This window comes from Lingula anatina, chromosome 1 (genome assembly GCF_051362555.1).
Source record: "Lingula anatina isolate TDL-2025a chromosome 1, LinAna3.0, whole genome shotgun sequence".
Lineage (NCBI taxonomy): Eukaryota > Metazoa > Brachiopoda > Lingulata > Lingulida > Lingulidae > Lingula > Lingula anatina.
The window spans coordinates 65,161,002-65,181,771 of record NC_141767.1 but is presented as its reverse complement, the minus strand read 5'-3'; the positions used below and the strand labels follow the sequence as shown (position 1 = coordinate 65,181,771).

General features: G+C 34.1%; 3 protein-coding genes across 4 annotated transcripts; 1 reads left to right on the top strand and 2 right to left on the bottom strand.

Moving 5' to 3' along the window:
• Positions 1 to 701: 701 nt before the first annotated feature.
• Positions 702 to 4,484, bottom strand: LOC106181072 (trans-1,2-dihydrobenzene-1,2-diol dehydrogenase). 2 transcript variants are annotated; one of them, XM_013565334.3, is made up of 8 exons: positions 4,424 to 4,484; positions 3,994 to 4,089; positions 3,327 to 3,438; positions 2,643 to 2,806; positions 2,157 to 2,406; positions 1,806 to 1,930; positions 1,478 to 1,628; positions 702 to 1,235 (listed from the first exon to the last, which is right to left on the bottom strand). In XM_013565334.3, exons 2-8 carry the CDS (start codon positions 4,081 to 4,083, stop codon positions 1,132 to 1,134), a joined length of 996 nt encoding a protein of 331 aa, XP_013420788.2. In that variant the 5' UTR covers positions 4,084 to 4,089; positions 4,424 to 4,484; the 3' UTR covers positions 702 to 1,131. The 2 variants fall into 2 exon arrangements, with proteins under 2 accessions (XP_013420788.2, XP_013420787.2); XM_013565333.3 differs by lacking the exon at positions 4,424 to 4,484 and having other exon boundaries at positions 3,994 to 4,288.
• A 1,418-nt stretch (positions 4,485 to 5,902) lies between these two features.
• Positions 5,903 to 8,396, bottom strand: LOC106181073 (mitochondrial import inner membrane translocase subunit Tim22). Its single transcript, XM_086998754.1, has 4 exons — positions 8,131 to 8,396; positions 7,191 to 7,375; positions 6,696 to 6,768; positions 5,903 to 6,322 (listed from the first exon to the last, which is right to left on the bottom strand). Exons 1-4 carry the CDS (start codon positions 8,372 to 8,374, stop codon positions 6,240 to 6,242), a joined length of 585 nt encoding a protein of 194 aa, XP_086854880.1. The 5' UTR covers positions 8,375 to 8,396; the 3' UTR covers positions 5,903 to 6,239.
• Positions 8,397 to 8,583: 187 nt separating this feature from the next.
• On the top strand, positions 8,584 to 20,714 carry LOC106181071 (proline dehydrogenase 1, mitochondrial). The gene is made up of 13 exons (XM_013565332.2): positions 8,584 to 8,928; positions 9,865 to 10,073; positions 11,042 to 11,079; positions 12,845 to 12,994; positions 13,649 to 13,713; positions 13,931 to 14,118; positions 14,513 to 14,597; positions 14,739 to 14,831; positions 15,158 to 15,304; positions 15,546 to 15,641; positions 15,914 to 16,098; positions 16,438 to 16,526; positions 17,016 to 20,714. Exons 1-13 carry the CDS (start codon positions 8,617 to 8,619, stop codon positions 17,219 to 17,221), a joined length of 1,863 nt encoding a protein of 620 aa, XP_013420786.2. The 5' UTR covers positions 8,584 to 8,616; the 3' UTR covers positions 17,222 to 20,714.
• The last annotated feature ends 56 nt before the right edge of the window (positions 20,715 to 20,770 follow it).

Genomic DNA, 20,770 nt, shown 5'->3' with positions numbered 1-20,770 from the left:
TCCGTTTTTAACTGAAACCATATTCAACCCAATAAATTGCTGTACAAGACATTTCTGTATATTTTGCACACCTTACAGAAGATACGTGGCTCTCTAAAATACCCTCCTGTCAGAGGCGTTTGGGTTTGATCTCCATGACCCCAACAACAGATCCTTTAAAACCAAAGCGTAGCCTTCTACTGCTGTAGAGAAGACAGAGAGAACAACAAATCACAGCGGCGGTCAGAGAGAGAGAGAGAGAGAGAGAGAGAGAGAGAGAGAGAGAGAGAGAGAGAGAGAGAGAGAGAAACGTATGTGATTACATTTCTCATAAAAGAGATTCTCCGAACGATTCATTCTGCCGCGAAACCACATCTGGCAGTGAAGATAAAACGCTAATTTCTTTAAATGAATAAACTGTGTGGAGAAAAATATTTTACTCAGATTTTGAGATAACGTTTTCATCGTGGTTCATCAGTCCATTCGAATGAATACTGCAGAAAAAGAATGAGTATCCTATCTGTGTTGTTTAAGACGACGCATGCGAAGTATAAGCGTGTGCATTAGATGTTTTTTTGTTTATTATTTATTATTAGATTTTTTTTATTTATTTGATATATTATTATCTTGATTGAAGAATTTATACGTTTTGTTGTTTTGTTTTCCTCTTTATGGCTTCTGCAGGACATGGACAATAATATTTTCAATTTTACTTCAATAAATTCACTTTCTGATCATTTTTTATTGGCAAATGGAAAAATGTCGAGTCCAGGAAGTACAGTATGCACCTGGGTATATTGGAGACCAGCCTAAATTCATAACTATCGAAACGCGCTGGCATGCTGCTTGGTAAGTGACAGGGGGCAGGCAGGGGTCGCCGTTTAGTATATAATGTTTACGAGAACATTGACATTTGCTCTTTCAAATCAAAGCTATAAATGAAAATCGAAAGATGTGCAACTTTGGCTTTTTTGAAGTCCAGTCAAACTTCCATTTGGTCGAAAACAATGCGGTGTTTTATACTGTCCCTTTGAGTACCAGATTTTGCGAAAAGGTAACAGCGATTGTCACACTTTGTATAGTGCAGAGGATGATCCACTGATTAAAACCTCTTGTTTATCAAGTTTTATCGTTGCGGTGTGTTAGAAGTCTTCACTCGATGTCGTATACAACTCCCATTTGTTTGCGGCACTCGTCCATTATTTCCATTAGCAACAAAGATTCATGATGACTCACTACAGCACTTTCCAACTCTCCTGGAAACAGACAGTACAGTTAATTTATTTTACATGTAAGTTGTAGGTTAAATTTTCAAAGGAAAAACCATTTATATGTGAAAATGGAAATGTTAGCAGTAAACGATTGATAATAATTAAAATATGTTATTTCATAGAATATAATACCGGTTGTGGGTAATGTCAGATAAAGAAAAATGACAGGACGTGTTTTATTTGAAACGTTTAAATCATTAAACATTACAGTTGCGTTCATACGGTACCTTTTTTCAAGCACTCTCGAACCGCTCGTGCTTGGTAGCAAAGACCTGTGCTGTTAACACAATTGGTTTTGTATGTTGTCTCCGGCATCGGGAAACTGTACGTTTTGGCAGGGGTAATCAGTTTTGTTGGACACCAGAATTTTTCTGGAAGCTAAATAGATATCACAAAAAAAAAAAGGCTTTGCATTTCAAACTCATAACTTCATTGTTTCTAGGTCATTCCACTTCATAACAATATACTAGTACTTAATAACACATTTTCACTACTTTTATTTCATCTGATAATGATTTTCTTTCCCCTTCGATAAAATTTTCCCATTTCCATTACCTCTAATTTCCCTTTGGTTCCATAGATGACAGCACTGTTCTGGAAGAGGACGCTGGTGTGGGCAGCCAACTGAGCCATGCGGCCCTTTGAATAGTGCAGAGTGATTGTGCACACCTCGTCGACGCCTAGAATAGAACTTTTTGGAGGTCACGGTGTTGAATTTCAGCCTCGAATGGCTAGCAAGTTCTACTTCGTGTACGGATATAATATATAAATAATTACATAGAAGTAAAATAGGATTGTTAAAATAGATAAATAAATAGGTAAATATAAAGATCAGAACTAATTTTGTTTGGAAACTTAGTTCTTCCTCAAAAGCAGGTAAGACAGTAATTTATTAAGGTCACTTACCAGTTGGGAAAAGATGACCAGTGGCTACTATCTTGGTTGGTCTTTCGCCGAACACCATAGAGGCTAACTGTATAGGGTATATGCCCATGTCCAAGAGCGCGCCTCCACCAAGAGATCTGTTTGTGATGCGCTCCAGGTGAGAAATTGTCTGTCCAAACGAAGCTTGAACGAATCGAACTTCGCCGATATTCTGCTCCGCTATTTCTTTTCTTATCTGCTCATAGCCCGGTAAGAAGCGGCTCCAAATAGCCTGGAACATATCATTTACTTAGAGAGATTTATAAACTTTTGGTCCCGACAAGAAAAAGAGTATTAACTAAATACCCGCTTACAGTAGTTACATACGGCACAAGCTGGATCGTCCTTTTCGGAATTATTCAACTTCTATATAAATGAGCCTTAGAACCTCTCACTACCGCCAATGAAGGTAAAATGTGAAAAAAAAATCTTTGTCATTACTCCGTCTGAATCATTTTCATTCCTTACCTCCATGAGAAATAATTTTTTCTCTTTAGCGAAATCAATGACTTCTTTGGCCTGTTTTGAGTTGAGCATAAAGGGCTTCTCACACAGAACCGGCTTGCCGTGGTTCAGGGCCAACATGCACAGTCGTTTATGCTCCGGGTGAATCGAACCAATATACACCACATCTGGAAAACAGCATCGAGACTTGTATCGGTGAAACATTTTCCAAATACATTTTGAACTAATGTGTCTCTTTGGAAATTATATATATATATATATATATATATATAACCCTGATTTTAAGAGGTCACGGGAAACTCGCCTTTCTATTACCTGACAGTGAGGCTCCATAGAGCACAGGTGAGTTTCTAAAGAACCGGGGTGTTGTATACCTAACCCACAAAATAAATAAATAAATAAATTAAATTAAACATCTAAAATTGTTGTGGCATGAGCTGGTTGGAAAGTCTTATGCAAAAAAAAAAAGATATTTTATTTAACAGTGTTTCATTCCAACTAATAATTTGAAATAATTGAATGATTTATGGCGATTGTTTCATTTACTGACCAAAAAAAAAAAAAATAATAATAATAATAATAATAAAATTAAATAAAAAATTAATAAGAAATAAAATAATTAAATAAAAATGAATAATTAAATAAATAAAAAAAAATAAATAAATAAATAAAGATTAGCCTTCTTACCAATATTTGGGTCTTTAACTAAGTCTTCGTATGACCCATATGCTGTAGGAATGTCAAACAGTTTAGCAAACTCCTGTGCTCGCCCAAGATCGCGTGCTGCCACGGAGGCTATCTAAAATGTGTAAAAAAAAATTTAACTACAGTAAGATAACTGTAAAAGGGAAGACGGCAGGGTCGGAGGACGAGGGGGGGGGTCTCGATTTCCTGGAACCGCAATGTAATGGACATATTGTGCTATTATCATAAGACAAAAAAGGAGTGAAAAGAGTATTCCCGGTATGCCCTTTAAGTATTTTACTCTATAAGGTCTATAGCTACCTACTACTAAATAATGCACACCTGAAACTGAACCTACCCTCCCCCTTGACCTGTGTTTGCCTGGTAAATAAAATCCGCACACCACGTACGCACCGCTAATATACGGGGAGGTCTACATTCCGATCACAGAGGTCTCTATAGTGTAGTCTGTAAACAGTGTAATAGAATTGAATTTTGTAACAGACTCGCCTACAGACACATGACAGAAACCCTGTGATCACATCGATTGGAGGGTAGGGGGGTCTGTGAAAAGCGAGTTTGAGCTACGCTGTCGATTCAGATGACCCAGATAGCAGGCTTAGGTAATATTTTTCGTGCATGGTGTATAAATCATTGGTATATAAGTTACCTGGTGATCTTCTGGGGGCAAGGTCTTCAAGGCGACGGCAAAGTCGTGACTTATTGTCCCCACGCTGCAAATTCCCCACCTCGTGGCCATGGCACCCTAATAATAGTAATATAATGTAGCAAGTAGCCGAGTCGATCACCCGTCTGTCAGTCCTGTGGCTTGGAGACGGAAAGGACTGGGCGGTTATGAACGTTTCATGTACACACACCAAATTACGTCGGACGAGAAAGCCCTTGTGTTGACCAGCCGGTGTTTCTACTGTATCAATATGTAGGTCACGCTATCAATTATTCAAATATTATATTTAGGCCTATGTGCCAGATTTACTACCTGACTCGTACATTACTCAAAAACATACTGCGTACTACCTCCCAGCAAATCAACAGCATTAACAGATGTTTGACGGTTCCGACTACCAAGAACGATATACCTGCAAATTCTTTGTTACTCAAAGGACTAGGACTAGAACCATGCAGCTGGATGAAAAATACTCACTCCCATTATGTATATGAACTACAAACTGAATAATCACTTAATTGCCAGCTAGAAATGGTTAAGCCTGCATTTTTTGGACCGACTTTAGTTTGCTTGTCCCTAAATATTATAAAAGGGGGGGGGGGGGGGGATACACTCTACTGACTGAGTAAAATAAGCATTAAATAAACTGTTTTCCATTTGTGGTCCAAATATTATATCAGAAATGTCAAATTATGATAGAATCACAATATATTTTTCAGTCAGCAACAGAAAATCCTGTTTCCTATTGCACCAAGTAGGCCTACTTGAGCAAATTTCTGACAATTTTTCTGGGGAACATACGTTACGTAGCATTAGCCATGGCTCAAAGCCACTTGAGTTACAGTTTAAATATTTATAAAAACATCCTCACGTCACATATAATTTACCATGACTGGATCATTACAAAGCATATTGTTACGTGATATAAACATTAAAATTATATGGCCCAGAACATACGTTACCGGAACATATAGTAAAAATTAAATGTAAATGTAAAACTGAGACAGCAGTGGATTTTTGTTCTATACACATTAAAAAAAAAAAAAATTGAATACAACTTCAAATCCATTCAAATCCATTTTTTGATACCTCAGCATGTGATATGCATCTTTATATTGGGTTTGGGTGCTCACTGTCCTCCCACTGTTACAAAATAAGAAAGGCAGAGGCTCCTGGTGAAGAACAGAAACACCATACATTTAATTGATTTTCTGATCACTAAAAAAGAAAATAAATAATAATAAATAATAAAATAAAATAAATAATAAAAATAATGATAATAAATGAAGAGAGAAAGGGAGAGAGTTCAGCCAGACACAATAGATTAGGTGATGAACAAGTGCCACCAAAGCTAATTTTGAGGGAGTCGGAATTTTTTATGCACCTTCACCTTTTCAAAAGCAGGTAAAATGCATTGAACATTGGATTGGTAACTGATAAAATTGATTGTCTCCAAGAAACATGCTAAAATCAGTGGAATGGACATTTCTTCCCCTTAAAACAATAAATAAAATATATGTTTTAAAGGGGAAAATTCAGCTCCTGTTAAACATTAAGTGTAATAAGCAAAAACAAAATTTCAACTGACCCTCAATTCTTTTCTTGTGACTTAAGCAAATAAAAAAAGTAATGGCATGGGCAACCCTCCAAATTAACACATTAATAACTTTAATTTCATTCAAATATTCCAAGCACTTATTTTAATTTTCAAATGACTTTTCTAAAAACAATTATAATACTGAATTTCTTGATACAAGCAATGAAAAAATAGCTTGCTAACAGTCTATCATAGATGGGAAATTAAACTACATGTATACAAAGTGTCCATCACTCTGGAATGAAATGCTGAGAATTCAAAGTGGCTGCTAGAATATCACAACAAAAACAGCTGTTATGGAAAAATATTATTTTCACAGAGATTTATTCTATTATTTTTACAAAATGCAAGAACAAATACTTTTTGAACAGTTAAATTTACTAAGGTTTGACTGTACTGAGTATCTTTTTTCATAAATTCCTTTCTCTTTTTATTGGAAAAACACAGCAACATGCTATGCTGCTTGTCTAAACACAAATGTTCATTCCTGAAACCCACTAAAAAGTTCAAACATGGAACTCTTTCAAAACACGTAGCAATCATCCTTATAAACCTGGTGACCAAATAAATTACCATAATGTCACAATAATATTTCTAATAGTCTTTGACGGTTTCATGTGGCCTGGCATTGTTATGAATGCCTGAAATAATAGTCAATTACTGTAGAGAAGACAGCAAATCCAACAGCTCCAAACATACCTGCTTTCACACCAGCTGAAAAGAAAAAATATATGTATTTATCACTTAAAAAAATGAGCAAAACAATCATTAAAAAACTGATTACTTTACAAACACCTGTCCTATTTTTCCTAGCAGGAAATGTCTAACTTTAAAAAAACCTAACCAGATATAAACTCCAATGATAGTAAGTCAGTAACTGATTTTGTCTGAACTCGGTGTTCTAATGGGCTACATAATATTTAGAAAACTGGCCTGAATTAATTGACGTCTAAAGTATCTCAACTGCCTCTCAGCCTGATCACTGATACTTCTAATAATGTTTCACCTCAGATACCTTAATCCTGGTTACAATATGTAAAATTATAAAAAACAAACTGCCAGAAAATTTAAATTTAGCATGTGTCACCTCTTAGTCCAATGAGACCTCCAGTTAGTCCCCCAGCAAATGTCCCGTTGAGAAGACCAGTCTGCCCACGATACTGGAAAAATGAATTTTAGTTCATGAGACATAATATGCTCTGTGGTTTATGGATCTCTGGCATGCCTTATGTCAAATTTATCAAAACTGATATTACCAAAAATAAGGAAAAATTATTAATAAAAGTTTTGGAAGAAGTGCAGAAGAATAAAGTAAATACAAGTCCATAGTTCTTGATATGACAATATGACCTAATGAAATTATAAACGTTCATGTGAAATTTGTCCAGATCATCAGATAAAAAGATCACATGCAGGTTTAAGGCTATAAAAAAATATTTCCATATCTCAAATTTCAAGCTTACCACAAATGACAACTTATTTTCAAAAACATTACTGAATTACAAAATTTCCAAATATGCACACAGGAACCAAACTTTTTTATATTCTCATTAAAAAAATTACATAAAGGTACAATTCTTACTGTTTCAATAAGGCATTCTGTTCCTGCAAACATACAGCCAATGACAGCAAAGTTTTTCCCATATGATATTGATCTGTTTTTCATTTCTCTTAAGTAAACACGTGTTGATGGGGTTTCTGTGGTCATTGTGCTCATAGGATCAATGGATGCTGCAAAAACTCCAAACATGGCTCCTAGTCCAAAACCTGCAATCAAAGCGTCATCTTCAGTAAAACAAAAAGAATTGAAAAATATTGGGTACTTCTGCAGTCTTCTGTCCATCCGACAACTTTCGCATTTTCAAAGCAGTTTTTTTTTTACATTTTCTTGTTCATCTATGTCAAAGCTTTTTAAATAATTTTCATTGGTCACACGACTAATACGGTAACTTTAAGCGTATAAAAATTTCAATACTGGGTACATTTCAGTATTACAACCACCCTATATTTTCAAAGTCACATGATAAGTCATATTACCTCATCATTAGCCAAAACACAGAAATTTATGAACTGCGGTGACATGGTTGTTTCTTACATAATTATCTTTCAATGGGCTGGATCTCACATCTCAAAAAAGGCCAGAAGTAATTACAAAAACATTTTATTTAAATAACTTTGACACAGATGAATAAGAAAATGTAAAAACTGCTAAAAAAATGTGAAAGTTATATGTGGATACTGCAAAACTTCCAAATATTGTACATGATCTTAAAGATACAGACTGGCAGTTAAATAAATACGCTCTTTTTGCTCAACTATTCAAGGTGTTGTCTACTGATTATAATCTTCCAATTTATTATCTTGCATGAAGATTGGTATTTAAGTCCAGGATACTTAGTACGCTATTTTTGATAAACTTTTCCAGGTATTGGTGTCTCTGTTACTGTCTTGCAAAGATTGGTATTAAAATCTAAGATTCTGTAAACTGAGAGCCAAACACGCGTATTTCAATGCAAACACACCCATGACTAAGCTCAAGGTGGACTTGAATGCACAGCTTTCAAAGGCCCTGGCAACCATCAATTCTTCCTTTGATTTTGGGAGAGTCCCTGGCAAAACAGGTAGTGGAACATATTCAGAAGTCTTTGGTTTATCTTCCCCTATTAATCTGCTTACAACAGTAGCAAATGATTTGTCAGCAAGAGGAGATTTTTCAGAAACCGTGGAGCTGTTACTGCTCACACCGCCTCCCGTGGGCGCTGCCATCTTTATTCCGACCGGATGCTGTGGATGGGAGAATATGCCGAAATCTGGAAATATCTACTATGTTAAATTCAAACCAGATTCAGTTGCGATTTGTATTCGTACCCAAATAATATAAAATATAGGAACCATTTTACTGTTTAATTTATGCTAGACAGCATATTTGTAAAACAGCCAACGTTACGTACGCACCTTTCACGAATCTGCGAAATGCTTACTTATAGAAGTACCCCAATGTTTACGAAATGTCTGCTAGACGGATGTTTTCCAGGCTGAAATTAAACTCAGTTTCATCACTGAACTCTCTCGGGAAAAGAAGTTTAACATGGCCAAAACAAACTGTAAGACATAGGTCTTCTGTTGCAGCAAATGTCAGACAAGAAAAAGACGCGCAAGTCACTCAAGAAACAGATAGAGACGAACCTTACGAGAAGTTAGATTTGACCTTCGAAAATGCCACCGAAGCTTATAAAAGCAAGAAAACGAGCGAGGTTTTAAGGGCCTTGTTCGTATTTAACTTGTGCTCAGTAAGATGGCTGGTGGAACATAATAAAGAGGTATGTTTTTTAGCATATGTTTTTCTTATGTAAATCACTGTTTAAAACTACCACACACCGAGACAAGTTAATGAGCCATGAAACGGTTCGACAACAATGCGGGTCTATTATACCGTGTCACTGCCAGTAATGCTAAAACTTGTTATGCTAAGTCTTAATCATTATTCTAACTACTTTCTAAACAGAGAAGTAGCTTACAAAATGTACTTGCGTGACACACAGATATCACTAAAATTCATGGGTTAAAACTTCTGCTTTGTATAAATTTGTTTTTTCTTATATACTTGAAAAAAAAAAGTTGAATTTTGTGCTACACAGAGAAAGTAATTTCCTTAGTCTACCTACTTAGGGATTGAATAAGTTTATTTCTGTTAAGAGGGACAGATTTTTTTATATATTTAGTTTTTTTACTTTGTGATCCAAATTGGATACTTGGATACCAGTACTTTATAATTATTTATTTTTTGCTTTTCTTTGTTGTGGAGGAACAGAGAGCATGAAGTTTGACCAGTTACCTTATAAAGAGTCATCTATTCATATTTGATGTCATGCTGTGATATCAAATTCATATAGGATAAATCGATTGATTTTATTTCATATTGGTTTAATTATCAAATTTTAGGTGCACGGCAATGTCATGAATGTACAGCTAGTGTACATTTACTATCAGAATGGTTCCTTTAGTCAACTGAGATTGGCTTCACATTTTGAAGGGTCTGTTGGTAACCCTGAACATTGTTCTTTTGAAAACATTGTTCTTTTGAAATCATTGCAGTACAACTATATATTTTACATTTTAACACGATGCTTGAAAAGAAAATTAAATAAGAGAAAAAGATACCTGTAGTTAAGTGATCTGCAGTTTTTCAGAGTAAGGCAAACCTTTTGTTAACCTTGTGATTCAAGCTCCAGCTATATTTTTCTGTACCTTTGCAGGTGATGAAATGGAGTAGAAAACTGATGGGAAAAACTCTCTTTGAAAAAGTTATGAAAGCCACATTTTATGGTCACTTTGTGGCTGGAGAGGACAATGAAGCCATCAAGCCTATTATTAGAAGACAAGCCCAATATGGAGTGAAGTCCATCCTGGACTATGGGGTAGAAAAGGACATAAGCAGTGAGCAAGCTAAGAAGGCGGAGATGGCGTAAGTACACCCAGATTATGTTATTTCTTCATAAGAAGGTAAGCTGTTGGTTGTAGATTTATGATATTTTTATACTAAACTGAATTTTAACCATATTTGATTGAAAAAAATTACTAGTAATGTAATATGCTCATGTTTGTTTAGTTTGTGTGAATTATAATTAAGTTCATTTTTATTACCAAAATGTTACACAAGTGAGCTATCCTAAATTTACTCTTAACCTTCAGAAAATTAACCGTGCACTAAAAATATGTTGTTTTAACATAAGGCATATTTCTGTAATATGGCCTGGATTGGGAATCATTTGTATTGTATGTAAACATGTATATTTATATTGTATGCTCTTCATTCACAACTTGTTCCTAGTGTTCTTATATCACCTTAAAGTTATGTTAAAGTTGCTCCATCCTGAAGGAAAATATCATTAACAACTGGTTATAGTGGTCTGGAAGAAAGCCATCATCATTGTGGTTTACATTTTACTTGATGTATTCACCGTTTTCGTTACATTAATCTGACAAGTAATACATAGGCATCTTCTAAAATAGCTCCAAGTCACCTGAATTTGCTTATAATCAAGAAAGATTTCATGAGATTTAGAAAGAGTGGGGTCAGAAATATATGGCAGACTAGAGAGTGCAATGTGGCAAGAATAAATTGATCTGTAGTTATATATTTTTGGTCCTTTTCTTTTTAAATCTGCTGAATTGCAGGTTATTGCACAACAGTACAATTTCTTCATATTTAGCATGTCACTTTCTGCATTGTTTCCTAGGACAGACAATCCCACCACAAACAGTTTCACCTCTTTAGCTGAAAAGTTAAACTTAGGTACATTCTTGCAATTTTCTTATCTTATATGATGTCAAACACTCCCAGCAGCTAATTCTTTTTGCTATATATCGAAGGTTAGTATGAGACTGTTTGTCATAGGCAATCTTCTATTAAAAAAACATTATGTTCTGCAGGAGCTGTGTTCCAGCTGCTGAAGATGGACACTCAATAGGTTAGTGATTTATTTAACGCACATCTCAATTTGTAATGGCTCCTGAACCAAAAATATTTTGTATTTTTATGGTAAAAGAGAAAAAAACATTTTGTAATTTTACTTTATTGAAAAGTGCAGAAAGTCAACAGACAAAATGGCCAAAATCAACAGATGTTTGAGGCTTTTCAATACTGTAACAACCATTTTCAAAATGATGACTTTGGAAGGCCTGTTGCTAGATTCACATACATGCACACTCTCATGCATGCATGTGCACAAATGAACAAACAAATGCAAACAAACAAACAAAGAACTGTGTGATGCTTACTTTGTGATAACAAGATAGATTACCAGTTAGTCTAGATCAACTTCGTTTAAGATGGAGTAGCAATAATTCACTTGTCAATGTACATGTAACCTGTTACATGTATCAAGGAGTTTCTGTTGAAACTCCTTGTATGTATGATGAATATTAGAGTTTGCCATGCCATTATGTGACTATTTTCTTAACCTACGATACAGATTGAATGTATAGTTATTTACATATGGCTATTATATGTGTGTTTTGATGAAAAGGATTGTTTGCATAAATATTCAATGTGTTCCATTAATTGTGCCCCATATAATTGTGAGAATCTGAAACCCAGGTGCTAGGATTATATAGCCTGAGCTACCAGTATGTTATTGGCATAGTGAGTTCCATGAATGTATGCAAGAGAATTGAAAAAAAAAAGATAATAAAATATTCAACTAAGATCTACATGCTTCTGTAGATGTTGGTTAAGGGGGGCAAATACCTTTTGGTAGAAGATTTTCATTTGCGGTTCTACACAAGTTGACCTTCATAAAGAATATAACCTTACCTTCTTCACACAGAATTCTGTTATAGGAGTTGTCAGAATAAAAGGTCAACTGGTCTTTACTTAGTAGTTGTGGGTCATTGACCGTTTATTTTTACCTACAGACTCAACAAAGAATGGTAACTTAAAGGTTATATAGTTGTCAGTTATCTTCAATTTTTATCAGAAAAATGTTTTTAGATTTGGTATTTTAAAGACTTATTATGAGTTTGAAAATATACAGTTAAATGCTAAAAGAAATTGTTTTTTAATTTTAACTTACAACCACAGAGCTTCACAAGATAAAAAAAATTGGTTTGTAGCATTCAATTAATTCTACTGACTACAGTATGAATAAGACTGTATGGCCTAAGCTGCATTACATGTACCAGGTAGCTGTGTACAGATTTCAGGTAGCATTTATGTGGTACATGGAATGTTTAACTCTCTTTGCCCCTGATATTCAAATTACTTCTCCAGTAATAATTAATAAGTAATGAACAAGTTATTCCAAACATTGCTTTGTTAATCAACCTTTAGGTAAAACAATTTGGATCTGATACCTAGCTTGCATTTACACTGAATTATAGTAATATAAAGTATGAATAAGAATGAGTGAATGTTGTTAGTCATCCAGTAGAATAAAAATGATAAATTATGAATAACTGGAACTTATATTTAGCAACTCAGGTTGAAACTGCAGTGTCTGTCAGTTGCTAAATGTAAGTTCCAGCATCAGAATTATTCATATTTATCATATGAATAAGAATGAAAGTTGAATATTATTAGCAGATTTTCATTTTCGACTTCTCACAGAATAGTTACAAGAGATTGATTGTTGGGAAGCTGGCCCAGACCGTTATTTTTAGTGTAGACATCCCTAATTGAAGTTCATTTCATTCAGTTAAAAAGGCACACTGTTAAAAATTAATTTTATTTTGTAGCTGAAGGATCTGATGCTCGTTTCCGTGCACATCAAGAGTTTGGTGACAGAAGAGAGGATGTTGTCAGCGCCAGAACCTATTTCTATGAGGATGAAGCCCAGTGTGATGAAAACATGGAAATTTTTAAAACTTGTATTGATGCTGTCTCTGGTAATTTTTTCATTTGAGGTTTTAACATGTATTGATAAAAATGAAACTATGAACAAGATAACTGCTGGTTTTGAGAACTATAATTTGATATTTATGAGGGAACATTGATATCTTTGTCTGCTCAAAAGTTGTAACATATGCCAGTGCTTCAATCCTCCTTATTGTTCTGATTTAAGTTCTCAACATGATGAAATGCATACTATGTGTTAGACCTTTATATAACAAAAATCAATTTTCCTGGAAATTTCAGCATGCAGTTTTTCAATTTTCACAAGAGTATACTATGTCCAATACAGCTGACATTGTCACAATCTGTAAACCCTAATTTGAGTTCTATACTTAATGAAAAAGCAGGTTTTCTTGAAAATTTCAGCAATTTTCCATTTAAAACTGAAGTATATATCCTACCCAAAGCCCTTACTCCAGTCTTACATTTTTAATTTTTTTCTGTCATGAGTGAATTTTACCAGTGTCCATATCCATTATGAGACTGACTCAAAAACTAGCAACTTGGAACTCAAAAATTATTAATCCCAATTCTGTAAACAGTTTTAGTTCTTATGTACCTTGACAGTAAAGGGGAAATAGATCAAATCTCCAAGAAAAATGGATATTTGTTACATATAGTTCTATATCACTTTGTATGTTATTAAGGTGCCACTGGAAGCACAGGATTTGCAGCTATCAAGTTGACAGCATTGGGACGACCACAACTGCTGGTATGTAAATTTTAATAGGGTGAGGATGGGGTTGGGGGTTCTACCATTAATTTGGCAAGAATTTGCAATTTTTACTTTTAAAAAACATGTTGGAGCCTTCCATCTTAAACCCATTAACTTTGCTGTCTACATTTGTTATTTTGATATTTGCTAATTTAATTTCAATAATTTTCATTACAACCCATACTGTTAAAATAATCAGATATATGCACTCTAGCTGCAGTTGTCGGAGTTACTGGTGCAGATGAGTAACTTGTTTGATCAAATGACTGGTCAAGAAAAAGATGTCGCATTGCGCAGAATTCGTCAAGATGCCCTGGAGAAGAATCTAAAGGATCTTGGCATCCCAATCAGTAGAGATAGCTCCCATGAATGGTTTACATGGCTGGATGTGTCTGGAAGCAGGTCAGGATAAAATTAATTTCCCCTTTTATGCTCTAAAAAACTTTAAATTAAATTTGATAAATTTGTGCTTTTTTTTTAGATTACTTATATATTATATAATATGTTTACATGCACACAAGAAGGCACACACACTGTTAATCTTTATATATATAGTAAATTTTACTATAATACAATCAGATTCTTATCTCTTGCATAATTGCATTGTATTCTTGGGGGTTCTGTTTCACCTTCTGTGCTCTTTATATAATTATATTCAGGCCACCATTAAATCTTAAATTTGTACTGAAATGGATGTTTCATACTCAGATGTATGTGGTGGCTGCTGGCTCAACACAGGCACACGTGAATGTGAAAGAATTTTCAAGAAGCTTTGTAAATTGTTTACTTTTTTCAGAGAGGTGGACTTGTTTGAGTGGAGTAATTTTGTGAATATTACAAAAAAAGACATTTCCAAGAAGCTGGTTGTCCCCAACATTGAAGTGAGTATCACATTTCATTAAAGATGTCATAAGTATTGTCAAAATGTTATTGTTATTTAATAATTAGCTTATTATTTGACGTGCTTATTTCTGAACATTTTATGGCAAAAAGAAATTGATACGTCTTGATTTCAATTACAGACTGGTGAACTGAATCCCTTGCTTCCAGAGCTCACCCCAGAAGAAAAAATCCAAGTCACCAACATGTTAGATAGAATCAATGAGTTAGTTGAGGTAAGAAATTTGAAATTTTTGATATCATGTATGCAGTAACTTCAGAAAGTACCTTATACTTGTTTAAGCAAAAATGTTCATTATCTTTGTACATGTAGTTGGATCATACATGAAAATTATCAAACACAAGCCATATATCTATTATACCATTAGCTTATGGTCTGATAAAGTCTGATGAAGGCCTACATCCAGGTTGGCCGTAAGCTAATGGTATGAAAGATTTTTGGCTTGTGTTTGCTAATTTTCATTTTTAGAAAACATTTAAGTTAAGATCTGAAAAAATGTTTGTACTTTGAATGTAAAAAGAAGGCACCGTTTTCTTACAGCATGCTGTAAAGAAAGATGTCCGCCTCATGATAGATGCAGAGCAGAGCTATTTCCAGCCAGCCATAAGTCGTCTTACAATGGAGATGATGAGAAAGTTCAACAAACAGAAAGCATTTGTTTTCAATACTTATCAATGCTATTTGAAGGTAGAATGTCTGATTATGTTTCCAGTTTCCATAATGTATGTTCCTTTTCGGTTACATTCTTTGAATTACAGTACAACTTTGTGTCTTAAATTGGAGTATTATGTATTTGCTTGTCCATTGTAAGTAGTAGCAAGACAACCCTTTTTGAAATCACTGATAGTAAAACATTAGAGTATTTACCTGTAAAGTATATTTCTAGTTACATTACTTGTTTTGAGCATGTGTAGCATTTTGTCTTCAGAGTGCCCACAATAACCTTGTGATTGACATGGATCTTGCCAAACGTGAGGATTTTTACTTTGGAGCCAAGTTGGTCAGGGGGGCCTACATGGATCAGGTTTGGTTTTATATCAGCTTGTTTCTTTGTCTGTATTCATAACATATTACAATACAATGAAAATATATATTTGTGAAAAATATTTTATGAAATTAGAAATTAGTTCAGATAAACAAGATTAAGTAAAAGTAAATATAGTTAGAATATAGTTAGAAATAGTTGTAAAACTACCCTTCATAATGTTAAAATTTAGCATTTGTAATTTTCATGCATTTGCCAAGTAGTAAGAATATACAGGAACTATTTGATTGTTTCACACATCTTTTGTATAGGAGCGTAAAAGAGCAGAGACAATTGGTTATGAAGACCCCATAAACCCCAGCTATGAGGCTACCACGACCATGTATCATAAATGTCTGGACCACGTGTTGGAGGAAGTCCACCAACGTGAGATGGGGAGAATAGCCGTCATGGTGGCTAGTCACAATGAGGACACAGTACGAGAGACAGTGCAAAGGTGTGCCATCGGAGGTGGAGTAAATGTGAAAAATTAACTGTTACAATATGATACTTGTATGACTGAGTGCAGTAATGAAAGCATATTACTTTTTCTGTGAGCATAAGTTAAGCACACCATTTGATGTCTATTGACAATCTACCTGATTGAAAATGTGTGGTGCTCCTGTGCCATATTTAATACTGGTGGGGCAAGATCAAGATCAAGATCTTGTAGAAATATGTGGGGCAAGCTGGTAAAACTCTTAGATACTGCATGTGCCTCAAATATTGTACTCTGTTAAAGATTTTAACCGAGCCAGATGTCATCTGATACTGTACATGTATTGCACTTTTTCAGTATGAAAGACCATGGGATCAAGGCCTCTGATCGAATAATTTGTTTTGGGCAGTTATTTGGCATGTGTGATCAAGTCAGTTTTCCATTAGGTGAGTCTTGTGTAATATGGAGTTCTGTAGAATTGTTAAACAGAATGGGAAATAGATTGCGTAAAGTTTGTGAAATATGCAAATGCATATAATTTGATGTCTATCAATGATATAAAGGAACAATAAGAATTATTGAAACTTAACTACATCACTTTATTTTGAATACTATAATGACTTGATTTTTTCATTGGGGAAAATTATCAATTTTTCAGATACATTATTTAAGAATCATTAAAAATATATTTCTGTGTAGCAGCTATGGTGCTTTTTTTTAATCAGATAGAAATACAAGGTAGCCTGCTTTTCATTTTGTTGCTACCACTCCATAGAAGTGTTCAGATTTTTAGAATTTATGATATCAAAAAGTACACTTCCTGAAAAATTCACACTTTTTCCCACTGAAAAGATCCAGTCATTTAACTGTACACAAATTTTATTTCTACTGATATTTATGCATAGTACCTGGGGACTGTTCTTTTCTCTTCTTAGGTCAGGCAGGTTATTCTGTGTACAAGTATGTTCCATTTGGTCCAGTGGAGGATGTGATGCCTTACCTGTCCAGGAGAGCCTATGAAAACAGTGGGATGCTGACCAAGGTGAAGAAAGAAAAGCGACTGTTGTGGCAGGAACTCAAAAGAAGGGTGATGTCGGGAAAGATCATGCATGACCCTTTGAAAGCAGAACAGAAGGCATGAATATTAAAGAATCTCTGTATGCTCACACAAAAAGAAGAAATTTACAAATGTAATAACAAAACCTGTTTGACATGTATTTATGTGGGTGATGTACCACAGACATATAGAGATGCACATATGCTATATGTATTGAATGATGATATGTTTACCTTTGTCTTTTTTTTTTTTTAGGTCTGCTTGTTTTCACTTAAGCTATGAATACCCAAAATCATCTTGTATGAGAAATTTGTCTAGTTTATAGATAATACTCAACTATTCTTGCAGCTCTCAAATCATTCTTAGCTGATTCCTAAAATAAAAGAAGAGTTTGAGGTGTTACAGAAGTATTGTTTGTCAAAATCAGTTGTGGAGGGTTTACAAATTTCAAATTTACAGATGGACCATAACTACTTCAAATTCTTTTCTTATTGTCCACAAAAATTGCATTCTGGACCATTTTTATCTCCCTCAAATTTGCAACTCACAACAAGAAGACAAAAAACAACGATGGAGGCAAAAATGACCTGAATGTAGAATGATTGGCTGATCAATTTTGGCACATTTATAGTCTTTCTTGATCCAAGAATATGCCAAAATGCCATTAAAAACCATTTATAGTTAGTCCTTCAAAGATAAATCATATAGTTGTAACTGAATTGTGGAGGTTGTAATGGATTTATACATGGATTTGGCACTTTTGTAATTATGTCAGTCTAACTTGTTTTATTTTTAAAGATTTGAAAGTGCACTTGGTTGGTAACACATGCTTGACATTTGGAATATTTTTATCCTGGTCAGCCAAAATGTATTTTAAGTCATTCAGAATAACATCATTTCAGCTTTGTACCTCCTGGATCTCACAGATATTTTTTTTATTTTGTGTCAAATCATCATCAGGTTTGACAATTTCACATTCGAGACAGCTCAAGATATTTGCAACTTGAGCGAAAGCAGGGCATTACTGGTTGTGAGCTTTGATGACTTGTACTCCTAGTTTTTCAGCAAATAGTCCCCTGAGATTTATTTCTTACCTGTGTTCCTAAATAGGAATGAAGGAGTTTTAAAAGTTTACAAGGGGTAAACATTATCCATATTGATAGAGAGGGTCTAATCTCAATGAATTTAAGATATACAGAGAACTGACCAATATGATGATACATTGCAATACACTATTTGCAGCATAAAGCAACTTACATAAAGGTTATTAAATGTAATGTTTACACACATGGAATTATTTTCATCCAGTTTGATCTCTTTTTAGATATGCATAATGTTGTTACATGTACTTTTCTTCTTACAAGGCAGCTAAGTCAAGTGCTATGAAAGATGGGAAATATGCAGCTCACTTTTCTCTATTACCAACTAAATTTCTGTATTAGCAAAGGCATTCAGAACCTTTGAAATATATATGAGCAGTGCTGAGACATGTAGGGCAGCTGACTATTATTACTATTACTATTATTATTATTATTATCATTATGATCTGTTGATACACCAATGCTCAACTTAGAAAAGACTATTTTTTCACACCTTTATTTTGTAAGGCACACATGGCATAATCTACTCTACACTATGGTGTTTATGTATCATAGGATAAATATATCATTATTGATGGTAAAAGTGACCTTATTTATATTTGTTATTGTATTCATTAAGATTTATGAGCCACATTATGTATGAGGAACAATATTTCAGACATGCTATTTTACATATTTTAATTGACCCATCATGAATCTCTGAAATCCACATATTATGTTTACATTAAAGTCAATATACATGTAGTGTAGTAAACTTGGGTTGTATAACATGGATCAGGTTTGGTTTTATATCAGCTTGTTTTTTCTCTATATTCATTACATAATATTATTACAATGCAATGAAAATATATATTGTGTCTGGTAAAATTTTTGAAGGTAAAAGAATACATTTAAAAGCTTTTAGGCTATTTACAACATCTGGCTTAAAGTAATAGCATAATAGTTATGTTGGGAATTAATGGAACACATTTTAGTTCCATATATTCTATAATAAAATGAGTAATATCTGGACTATTTAGGTATATTTTCATGTTTGAAGATGATATCTCAGTTTTCAGAATTGTCATATAGTTATGCATATATATATATATATATATATATATATATATATATATATATATATATATATTATAAAGTAAGAATGATAATGGTTTGGTGACTGAGCTTGCTTGTTGCATTATATATATGTTATATTATACAAAACTTGTTTATTTCGATTAGGAACCCTATATTTTGTTACTCAATGCTATTTTTCCCTTTGTATGTACATGTACAGCCTTAATAGTGACTGTATATAGCCAACACTTGCAGCTTTGTCCCAGCAGCTGCAGTGCAAGTTGTACGTTTCTTGCTTCTGCAATATCTACACATCTTTTCCGTTTAGCAATTCTTTCGCCTTTTTACTAAGTTTGAGAACAGAGCATTTCAGCATGCATTTTATGCATGCATTGATTTAGCTGTGAATCTTAGACTGGGTTCCCATACCTACCGGTAGTTCGATTTAACAGGATTGATCCATATCTGAGGGGTTTCTTGCTAAATTGCTTTCAGTTTAAGTGGCTTAGTTGTCTGGCACACCTACTGAAGCTGCTTAGCAGCTTCAGTAGGTGTGCCAGACAACTAAGCCGCTGAAGTTGATTGCAATTTAGTGAGAATCCCCTAGCAGATAGATCGATTCACAGTTAGTACGATAGGGTCTGGGAATTAATGGTCCTTTAGATGTTTCCTTATCATTATCAACACATTTAGACTAATATACAGGTACATGTAGGCTTTTACTTATAGCTATTCAGTGTGATGCTGGCTGTAAATACAATTGCCAGCTTAAGCCGGGCAAATTTAATCTTTTCTGAACATAAATTTATGCTTTTTGTTCTCTGCAAGTATTTTTCATGTTAAAATTTTTCTACATATGATATTCAGTATTATAATCATAACTGACAGAGCAATCTGTTATTGTATAAAACACTTCCAAGTGTTGTGACCTTGGCCTTTGACTGGTATACTTAAATGATATTGTCTTTACCAGTGCTTTGAGAGAGAGACAACTTAATAGCCTGGCTGTCATATAAGTGAGTCGCCTAAATGCCCCCCCTCTTGACATGGCCAATTAAGAAGCAAAATTGTGAAAACCAATAAAAAAAACCCCATAGCATAATTACGTGTTAGGACCTCTCAAAGTTTTCTGGTACAGATTGTATTACTTAGGTATACTGTTCAATGTAAAAAGGGCCCTACCGTAGTATTCAGGCAATTTTATAGACATTTTATAGAATATATGTCAGTAAGTGGCACATACTAGTCTCAATGTACTGCAAGGGGTTGTTTTTATGAGGGAGCACATGTACTACAAATTTTTTGAGGAAAAGGAGATTAATATATACTTTGGACAGTGACAAATAACTAATACAAAGTTTGTTGATATTAATGTTATTTCTTGAAAATATTAAAAAAATAAAAAAGGGTTCATAACACAGTTTGAACTTGTTGTCATCTGCAATAACCTCAGGCAACAGAAAAATGAAAACAAGTT